At 45.6% G+C, this 11,397-nt stretch overlaps 1 protein-coding gene across 5 annotated transcripts in view; it reads right to left on the bottom strand.

Annotated features, from left to right (window-relative positions):
* The window catches only part of RALGAPA2 (Ral GTPase activating protein catalytic subunit alpha 2), a 287,179-nt gene extending 276,522 nt beyond the window's left edge, over positions 1-10,657 (bottom strand). For all 5 annotated transcript variants that reach the window (XM_081256663.1, XM_081256662.1, XM_081256661.1 and 2 more), the window contains exon 1: positions 10,439-10,657. In XM_081256663.1, coding sequence (XP_081112789.1) covers positions 10,439-10,544 — 106 coding nt within the window. In that variant the 5' untranslated portion in view covers positions 10,545-10,657. The remainder of the gene's footprint in view (positions 1-10,438) is intronic.
* Between the last annotated feature and the right edge of the window lie 740 nt (positions 10,658-11,397).

The following is an 11,397-nucleotide window of genomic DNA, read 5'->3' on the forward strand; positions in this document are numbered from 1 at the left end:
TCTCTCCCCTCTTCTCTTTTCTGTCTGCAGTCACTGTTCCATTTGGGGGCAAAGGCCATCTCACTAGGTGTCCTTTCTTCATTTGTGACTTATGTATGCATACATTTTGAACATCTATTTATTATAATTTTTCCTATTAATATGTAGGAGCTCTTTATGTTTGGGGGATGTAACTATTTCCTCTCCTCTAAGTTTCAAGTTCTTTTGCCAGTTCATTATTTACTTTTTACTTCAGTTAAAGATGATATGTTTGTATATGTATTTATTTTAGAAGCAGGAAGAAAGGAATGGAAGCTTATTCTCTCAAAAATAAGTATCTGCAATAGGACACACACACATGCACACACATATACACACATGCACACAGACATACACACACGTGCACACACATACACACACACACACACAGAAAGACTATGTAATACTGTACTCCCAGTCTGGGAGCTCAGCATAAGCTCTAATCCACCAAGCCTCTCTGGCCCAAACACATCCTCATCTTATCAGATACAGAATCCATGGGATAAAGAGGTTTACATTGTCGGCACCGGAAATATGACCAGACAGAATGAAAATACGCTAACCCCTTTAGAAAGCTGTAAAGAAGCAACATGTGTCCTCAGCTCCCCTCTCTTCCATGCAGTCCTGAAAATACTATCAAGATTTCACTGGAAGAATGTTCACCACTAGTTATAACAGGTCCTTTTCGGGGGATGGTAATTCAGTTTCGGTTTTTGTACATTTAAAATTTGACAACAGGGTCTCTCCCATTTTGTTTCCAAGAAAAAATATCTGGGGTACTTGCCTAAGCCTCACCCAAGCCTGTCCTTACCCACAGCCCTCTGGCCCCGCTGGCCCTCAGCCTCCACCCCAGTCAAGGTTTCCCCAACCTCTTCTCCCTTTTGTCCACAGAAATCGTCCTTTCTTAAAGCTCTTCCCCTTGGATCCAGGGGGTGGGTCTGATAGTGCACGCACACATGGGTGGAGAGAGGGCTCTGTCAGGAGAACTTAATTCGTGGTCTTGAGTCTTTTTTTTTTTTTTTCTGGCTGTGCCACGCGGCATATAGCATTTTAGTTCCCCAACCAGGGATCGAACCCACGCCCCCTGCACTGGAAGCGCAGAGTCTTAGCCACTGGACCGCCAGGGAAGTCCCTTGAATCATTACTTTAATGATGGGAACTTCTGGCTGGGGCAGGAAGGCTTCTAGAAATTTTTCTAAACATCCACACCGGTGGCCGCTACTCTCCCCCAGACTGAGATCCATCTATGTGGAAATCACATTCTTGGTTTTTCAGAATGCAAGCTCAGGCGTGCCCAGTGCTGTGTACAATGCCTGGCACGTGGTTGGGGCTGGATAAAAAATAACTGTGAAATGAATAAAGGGACTCTGGAGCCAGCTGCCTGGGTTCAAATCCTGACTCTGCCACTTACTGGCTGTGCAACCGTGGGCAACGTTCTCAACTTCTCTGGGTCTTATTGGTAAAATGGGGATAATGACATTCCCTATCCCACTTGGGAAAGGATTAAATGCATTAACACATGTGAAGTGTTTCTGGCGGTACTTGGCACATGGAAAGCGCTGATTAAATGCTACTTATTATTATTACAAATAAGGAAGTATGTCACCAAAAGGAATCAAGATGTACAAAAAGCTGTTGGTGTTCTCAACGTTATTTAGTATCAATATCACTTAGTGAGAGAGATGAGGCAGAACACAGATAAGTAGAATACAAAACCAAAGGCTATAAATGCCAAATGGAAGGCACAAAATGCTACGGGAATTCTGAGGAAAGATCGTTTCAGCGAAAAGGGACGAAGACACTTTGTGTGAAGATGTAATATACCTCTGCCGGCTCCTGGAAGAAGTTTACATGACAGGTTGGCTGACACCTCTGGGAAAAGGGACGGCGTATTAGTTTGGGTTCTCCGAAAAGCAGACACCAAGACAGGAGTGGACACGCAGGAGGTTTATTGAGGGAGCTGTCTGTGAAGGATGAAGGCGAGGACCTGAGAAGGGAGGTCTGACCCCTGCACAGGACAGGGGAGGGGAGGAGGGCTGAGGAAGGAGAGGGAGCACAGGTCTGAAAAGCTGTCGGCCGGGCCAACAGGGAGCCCTTGAGACAAAGTCTCCCTTCAGAGGCATCTGGGTCTCAAAGGAACGGCCACATCAGTACCCCCACGTGCTCAGTAACTGGCTGGGAGGAGCCCAGGAGGAGCTCAGCTTTGCCTCAACAGTGGTGGTGAATCCAAGGGCAGCATTGGGAGCAACGGCCAGTGACGCTCCGCGGAGCACAGCTGATCTGAATGCTCACTCTCACAGCTCCCACAGTGGGGCACAAGCAGCGTCCCTAGTACCTCCTGTGTCCTTGAAAGCCAGGTTGGGCCTCAATAAATAAGTGCCATCACTGAAAATCAAACACAAGACAACATCAACGGGTTCCTTATCTTTTTCAAGAGGGATTTTTTTAAAACTAAACCACAATTGCAAAAGCACAATCAAAGTACATATTTACCGTTAAAGATTACAACTACTTTTAAAATAGTGTTCAGTATCTTTCAGATGTGGTTTCAGTTTCTAAAACAACATAAAGGACATAAAATCGTTATGAAACATCTCTTTTCTAAATATCAAAGTTAAAATTCTGGAATGAGGATTCAGAACTAATGCAGAAACAAAGCGCTGCTAAGAACCTAGAGGGTAAACCCTTAAGAAAGCAATTTGATCAAATGAGAAGATGAGAAAACATTTTGCAAAAGTGTGAAGGCTACGTGAATGTGAGCTATCAATACAGTCAAGTTATGTCTTAGGTGGGGTTAAGTCACATGAAAGGTAAAAATGGAGAAAATCACAACTACCCTTAAACATGAGAGGCACACCCAGCAGGGAAGATGTTCCCACAGTGACAGACATGAAGGAAAGAAGAACTCTGAGGACACAGCAAAGTCCCTTGTCCCTCCTCACGCCGCCACACAGGTACGTGGTCACTGAGTGGAAGGGCAGGCAGCATCCACATCACTTAAACTGTGCCCATTTTATTTATATATATATATATATACAGCATATATATTTATATTTAATATATATGTAAATATATATACACATACACACACACACACACACACACACATTTCCCCCTTCTGGCCAAGCATTAAATACATAAGTTAAATTGCATTTATGAGATCACCCCCCCACACAAATGAACAACAAAAAGTCTCACAGATTACAATATTTCTTTTATTTTATGAGGATACATGGCAGAGAAGAAGGAGCAAGACATACTCAGTTCCTATCACTACGTCAGCGAGAAAACTAGTCAGCAGTTGACTTTCCCTCGTACCTTCACAGAAAAAAGCGGAAGCCATCATATGAGAGTTCCCTTCATGACCCTGTCATCCCACACGCCGTTCTTGCTTCTTCTGAGCGGCCTTAGAGGAAGGGGTGGCGTATTGTCAAGTCTGATCTCCCGCCCCACACTCTGGATCCCACAGCAGACCACAACTTTCACTATTTTATCCCCTTTCTCTCTACTATTTCTTCAAGTTTGCTCTTTTATTATTTCCTTCTCCTACATGTAAATAAACTCAAATTCTCCCAGGTCTTAAAAAAAATATAAAAATCATACACACACACACACACACACACACACACACGCACATACGGACTCGAAAAAATGTTCGTGAAACCGAATTTTTTAAAAATCCAAGAACAAGATAGTTGCTTACTACATTTATATATTAATTATTCTTGATTTTACAGTAGAGTAACATATTCCTTCTTTTAAAAATAATTTTAAAATTTAAATTGAATCAATTTGCTATTTTGAAAGTCAACTTTTTGAAAACAATAAACTGTTCTCTAGTTTCATCTGTGGCACTTAGACACCAAAGATCAGTCCTCTAAACAGCTAGTAAAAGTATTTATGTCCATCTGCAAATAAAGCACTTACTAACAAAATAAAAATATAAATTATAAAAGTTTACATCAAAATATTCCCGACCTACCAATTATCTCTCTTCCCAGAATAAAAGGTCAAAGGCACCCTTTTCTAGTTTCCTCAAACAAAACATCTGAGCTCAGTCAGACCTTTATCTTAGGTCCACCTTTCTCACTTCAGAAGGCTAGACAATTTCAAGCACTAGGAGCAGGGATGGCGTTATTTGTGTGACATGTATGAGTCCAGAGTTCATTTTACATTCCAAAAGTTACAGACATAAAATGTTAGTAACGGATGAAAAATGAGCAAAGGGAGCATTAGGGCAAAATCGCTTTAATTAAGACAAGGTCAACTGAGAGAAACCATCCCAAGACTGTCTGAAGGGCCTGGAGTTACACCCCCAGCTTTGCTCTGGTTGCAAAATGTCCACGTGGCACTAACGTCCATGCAAATATTTTACCACCTGCGAGGCCTGCCAAGGGCACGGAGAGGCCAGTGAACACGAAAACACAGAAGGAGTCTTTTTATCTTCTGCCATGTTCAAGTCAAATATGGCCTCAAGTCTCCCTAGAAGAATAAGGTAAAGCAGACTAGGAAGAGAGCAGCAAAACTCAAAGCAACATTTCTGGGAGACGTGCAAAAACCATTGGGTTTGGGGCTTCCCTGGTGGCGCAGTGGTTGAGAGTCCGCCTGCCGATGCAGGGGACACGGGTTCGTGACCCGGTCCGGGAAGATCCCACATGCCGCGGAGCGGCTGGGCCTGTGAGCCATGGCTGCTGAGCCTGCGTGTCCGGAGCCTGTGCTCCGCAACGGGAGAGGCCACAACAGTGAGGGGCCCGCATACAGCAAAAAACAACAACAAAAAACTGTTGGGCTTTTGTTTACAAGTTAACGTTCACTCTGGTGGGTAAATATATTTTCTGGTATGTAAATATGCTTGCGTCAGGTAACTAGCAAAAGCTCAACACAGGCTGTGTAATCCTATGACCCCCAGCTCTGCCCCTTAGAGACAGGGAGCTGGCAGACAAGGAGCCCACCTCCGGGAGCCTCAGTCTCCCCATCTCGAGGTCGGGGGTGGGAACACTACCTTCATCACAGGTTGTAGGGTGATCCAGTGAGATCCTGATGCTAAAAACCATGCCATAGCTTTCTAACCCCTCATTAAGCTCCAGACCCCACACCCAGCACCTCCCAGACAGTTCCATTTGTATCTCGCCTTCTTCTCAAACTCAACACACATCAGCACCAAACTCATCTTGCTGTGTTGTTAGCCAGAGTCTCCTCCCAACTCTTCTGGCTCTATCCATGACACCTCCACTCCCCCAAATACCTAACACCAATTATCAAATTCTAACAACGTGTTTATTGCTAGTCAGATTGCAAAGGAAGTGGCTGCCTCAACCCTTGCTGCCTGCAGGGCAATGGGAGCGACACTGAGGAAAGCACTGTGGGTTGAGGCATAAACGCAGCAATCTGACCTCCATGGAATCTAATCCAAGAAAATAATGCAAAATGCAGGAGAAGCCACCTCCCAAGATGTTCAGAGTAGTTATTATTTACACCAGAGAACGAAAGAAAAAGAGAGAAAAAGCGAGAGAGGAAAAAAAGAGGGAGAGATGAAGGAAGGAAACTATTTAACTACCCAAGAAATGGTAAGCTAAATTATGGTACATCGTCTCAACAAACATCTGTAGTTAATAAAAATAAAAGGAACAAAACATGGGGAAATGCTAAAAGTAAGCTTAAAAGGCAACGTTTAAAATTGTAAGTGAACTTGTCCCTACTTAAAAGCAACAGATGCACAAAAGGAAACATATCAAAATGTTCAATTTTGCTCTATGGGCATATAGAGCCTCTGTGAGCGACTGGTCTCTCCTCTCTGGTTCCAGATATTTGGTCTGAACCCTGGTGTCACTAGATGTGACTGGCCTGTGGCCCCTGACCCCAAACCTCTTCTCCTTCAGATTAATCACTCCTCCCCCAGCTTCTGCAAACCTCATGTTCATTCCTCCCAGAGAATCGCTTGTCCTGCCACAGGGTCCTTCGTGGCCCCGCCCCTCCTCTCCAGGCCCCAGCACCTGTCTGCTCCTTCATCACCAGTCTTCTCAGTGTCTCCCTGCCTTCCCACTGGCCCCGTCTATTCATCCTGTCCCTGCCGGCAGACAGGCAGTGCTTGAATATTACCGTTTGACCTGCTAAGAATTCTCCAGTGGGCCCTCTCACCTTCAGGATAAGATCTGAGCTTCTAACTCCGGCAAACAAGGCCCTTTCTGATCTGGCCCCAACCTGCCTCAGCTCCTACCAGTCAGGCCACCTCTCCTCCCCTCCCCCATGACCCCGAAGTCCAACTCGCTGTCCTGCCCTTACCCCTGGCCTACACACCACTTTGGTCGCTGCTCTGACACTGCGGACGCCCTCAGGGCCAGGGTTCCAGCACCCAATCCTCAGTGCCCGAGGTTCCTCAACATCCCGCATCATCGCTGTGTATTTCCACCACCAGCCCCTCCCCACCTCGGCCCGAAATGCTCTCCCCCTCGACTCTCCCCAAGTCTAACCCTGCTCTGTCCAGCATGCCGCACTGGCTACCTGTGGCTCCTGAGCTCTTGAAATGCCACTGGCCTGACCGGAGACGTGCTGCACACGTACAGTACACATGGGATTTCAAAGACTTGCTGGCAAAAACTGATGGAAAAAACTGAACAGTTTACTTTCATTACCTGTTGACATAACACCTATTAGATGTATGGGGTTTAAAATGTATAGAGATATTATTAAAATTAATTTCAGCTGTTTCTTTTTACTTTTTTAGATGTGGCTACCAGGGCATTTTTACTCACACCTGTGGCTGACATCTATTTCTACTGGACAGAACCAGTCTAACCATTCTTCAGGGTCTCCTTCAAGATGCCCCCATCTTTGTTCTTAATGATCTTTTCTGCCCCTTGAAATCCTACAATGGAGTCCACCGTATATAAGCCACTATCTAATTACATAACACACTACGTGCTTACTAGTATTTTACATCTATTCTTCCTGCCACATCAATGCCATTTCTAAACCCTATTTGGGGACTCCCAGTAGGCAGTCAACTTTTAATTAGACGTGGAATCTTTGCTGCAGCAAGACAGCAATGCACAGAATGTTTTTTTAGTTTTGTTTTGTTTTGTTTACTTATTTACTTTCCCAAGGATGACTTCAACAATGTAAGGAGACCTGGGAGTCAGGGGACCTAACAGCTCTTTGTTCTTCCTCTAAATTACATAATACATACACAACGTTGAGTGCATGGCTTGGCCCCCAGTAAGCCCTGCCTGTGTCTCAGTTTCCCCTCCCCCTTTAAAATAAAGTTAATAATACCAGGCCAATCTACAATACATAGGCAGGTCAAAGTAGCTAAGCAAGTTCTAACTGGAGTCATTACCATGATACGAAGAAATACTCTACTTTTCACAGCTAACTGTATCTTTCTCAGCCAGCTGTCTTAAATACAGACTAATTTTTATGAAGAGGGAGCAAATCCATCACAATTATTAAAATAAGAAAGGAGAAAGGACAACCTATCAAAACGCTTGTCCTATCCTACTAACGACAGGAAAACTGTAATGACAGAGGAAACTGTTACATGTCTACTCCAAGCTGAAGTAGCGTATACATCACACTCACAATAACCTTTATGAGGCAGACATCACCATACCCATTTACAGAGTAAAGAAACTGAGGTTCAAAGACAGGCTGAGTAATTGGTCCAAAGTCATGCAGCCGCAGGCTACAAACCCAGGTCAAGTGCTATCAACTTTGTATGTAAAAAATAACATCGTTATTATCACTGGAAAATATATGAAAAGCAAGAGTATTATCTAAATATACAAATAAAGATACAATAATAATTTCTATTTCTTTCCTTCAAATAGTTTTTTTTTTGCAAATATACTTTTTTTTCTTCCAGTTTTATGGAGACATAACTGACATGTAGCACTGTGTAAGTTTAAGGTGCACAGCATAATGATTTGACTTCCATACACCATGAAATGATTATCACAGAAAGTTTAGTGAACAACCGTCATCTCGTATAGATACAAAACGAATGAAATAGGAAAAAAAAATGTTTTTCCTTGGGATGAGAATGCTTAGGATTTACTCTTTTAACAACTTTCATATGCAACATACAGCAGCATTAATTACAGTCACCATGCTGTACATTACATTCCTAGTACTTATTTATTTTATAACTGGAAGTGTGTACCTTTTGACTAACTTCATCCAATTATCCCCCCACACCCTGCCTCTGGTAACCACAAATCTGGTCTCTTTTTCTTTTTCTTTTTAATTTTTATTGGAGTATGGTTGATTTACAATGTTGTGTTAGTTTCTGCTGTACAGAAAAATGAATCCGTTATACATATACATATACCTATATCCCCTCTTTTTTAGATTCTTTTCCCATATGTCATTCCAGAGTATTGAGTAGAGTTCCCTGTGCTATACAGTAGGTCCTCATTAGTTATCTATTTTATATATAGTAGTGTGTATATGTCAACCCCAATTCAAATAGTTTCTTGATCTTGGCTAAATCCTAGTTTTCAGATGAAAAGGACTTTTTTCCTAGTAGACTTTTCCTTAAAGTAGCAAACCAGTAGGGTATGCGACGTGGTGGGACTAGTACGTTGCTGTACTATTTTTCTTTAAAGCCTTTCAACCAGTTGTAAGCGAAAGTTTACATGAAACATTATGAACTAGAACTCCTCAGACACATTTACAAAAATCTAGTACCTACAGGTAAGATTACAGTAATAAATGAAGTAAACTGGGCCAGTCCACCAGCGATGCATCAACAAAAACCAACATACATAAGAAAATATCACAGAGCCTCTCCACGCTGCAAAACTGAGGTCACATGGCTCAATGAAAGGACAAAAGAAAGTTCCTCAAAATAAGACACACCTTCAACTGAAACCACAGAGCCTTGAAAACTAACTACTTTCTCAGAACAGTAACAATGTACTGTGTGTCTCTAAGAAAACCAACGTCTAGGTTTAATTGCGTCTGCCTTTGCAAAATGTAGCCAACTTAATCCTGTAGACTTGGACTGAACAAAAGTTCAAGCTCTCTACCACAGAAAAAGTCCCCAAGTATCAACTGCTTTAAAATACCACCCTACTCTCCTTTATCAAAAATGTCCCTGCAGGAGGTGTTAATCAGTCACTACTAAGAACCCCACACAATGCGTCCTGTGTGCGCCTGGTATTTTAGTACAGGAAGTAGAAAGTTCAGTTTACCAAGAACACCGAATTTCACTTTCAAAAGTCTTGAAAACTAATCCCTCTAACAGTACTTAATTTACATTTCATTCCAAGCTGACCCAGACGGGCGGAATCTCAAGGAATCTGAGAATGTAAAAAACTTCACTTGTCAAAACCAGGTGTGTGGATTTGTTGTTTCCCTTAGAGGTACTTCACGGAGTATAAATAGAAATCATTTGCAAATTTTAATCTCATGAACAAGATCTTTATTTAAAATTCTCACCTATATGATGAATTCTGTTATACCATATTTCCTCAAGTGACAGACACATTAAGACTTTGTGCCCTAAATCAGGTGATTTTGCTCACTTTAAGAATAAAAAAAAGACATCTAGAAGAAACATAAAGTATCTTTTTCTCAGCCCGCAAATAACACAAAGACAAGTCTGTCTATAGACAGCAAAGGTGTTTCCACCTTAAACACAAGTTAAGACTAAGGAGGTAAGAAGAGAAAACAAAACACAGCATAGCAAACCAGCTACAGATCACAGGTGGCAGGTGACAGAAAGCCTTGGGAACACTTCACACCCACAGGGGTGAGTTTCATCCCAGGTCAAGTGCAGGCCAACCTGTGCTCTGCAGAACCTCCACCCAGCGAGCTCATAAAAACGGAAGAAGGCACATAACCATCAGTGTCATTCTGACAATAAAGGAGAAGCAGCCTCCTTGAACCCAGGAGTCACCCCTCCCTCCAAGCAGAAACGAGGAGCCCCCTTCACACCAAGAACACAAAGAAAATGAAGCAGCCAGACCCATGGGAAGAGAGACGGCACTTAAATTTATCCCGGGGCCACTTGGGGGCTCAGTCTGTTCGGGGATCGGACTCAAAAGTAAAAATAAAATTCAAGTGGGGGGTGAGGCGGAGATGACAGTTCAATTAAGTCCGTGCTGGGACCACTTGGGGTCTCAGTCTACTTAGGGTCTCGGACTTAAAAATAAAAATTAAAAACTGAGAGGGAAGATGACAGTTCGATGTGTGCGTGAGAGGACCCCCGGGCGTCCAGGGTTTGCTGGGGAGGGGACCTTCCCGGCCGCGCCCGGCCCCGAGGCCGGCGAGAATCTGGGGTAAGTTTACACTAGAGGGCGACGGGCAAGCCCGCGGGCCAGGCTGCCCGCTTCCCGGGAACAACGCCGGGGCCCGGGCAGAGGGTCTGCGCCCCCCGCCCCGGCATCCCGCCCCGACCCCCGCCCGCGCCGCGCCTCACCCAGCAGCGCCCGCAGGTGCTTCAGGCGAGTCAGCACGTCCTTCTTGGGGTCCAGCACCTTCTGCGTGGACTTCTTCACATCCCCGTGGCTCCTTCGGGAGAACATCCCGCCGCGGGGAGCCCGGGCCCCGCCGGCGGGGTAGGAGGCTCCTGCGCCGCGCGAGTCACCGCATAGGGTCAGGCCGGCGCGTGTCTGCCCAGCCGCCCGCCGCCGCCCGCCGCCGCTTGCCGCCGCTTCGGCTGTGGCTCCAGGAAGGAGGGGCGGGGCTGGCCGGCGAGGGGCGGGCAGGAAGGCGGTGTCGACGCTAAATCCATCGCCCCGCCCCAAGGGAGGTGCCGTCCGGTCCCTGGGCGCAGCGCACGCGCGCGTCGTCGGGACCCGCCTCGCGGGGGCGCGCCCGGGCTCCGAGGAGGCGCGAATCACAAAGAAGCGGGCCCGGCGCACACGCTGTACTCTAAGTCCCGGGATGCACCGCGACAGAACCCTCCAATCAGGCTGGCGCGCTTTCGGCGCGATGAGAGTCAGTGGGCCGGTCCTGAGCACGTGCACCCTCTCCACCCCGCCGTGGGCCGCAAGTGCTCCTGGGAAAGGTAGTTCTCCAGGAGGCGAGACCCTGAGACCACATTTCCAGGGTCCCGGTGACTGGGCAGCATCCGCCCGCCCCCTACCGCAGGAGGCCCAAGGCTTCTGTATCTGTAGCTCCGGCCTGTGTGCCCACCCAGTTCCCTCTAGTGCAACGTGAACCACAGAAACTCACAACAGGGAGTGAGGGAGCGAGTGGAAATCCCGTAGATCATACCAAAATCGGAGCTCCAATTACACACTAAAATGAATGGCTTTGGCAGTAGGGAAGGGCATGCCTAGGCTCTGGGAGAGGAGGTCAGCCCCACTCCCCTTGGTTCCTGGGACCCGTCTTCACTTGGGATACGAGAGTGCCTCACTGGCAGGTTCCTCAACG

This window comes from Mesoplodon bidens (assembly GCF_964165515.1).
Source record: "Mesoplodon bidens genome assembly, chromosome: 15".
In the NCBI taxonomy this organism is placed as follows: domain Eukaryota; kingdom Metazoa; phylum Chordata; class Mammalia; order Artiodactyla; family Ziphiidae; genus Mesoplodon; species Mesoplodon bidens.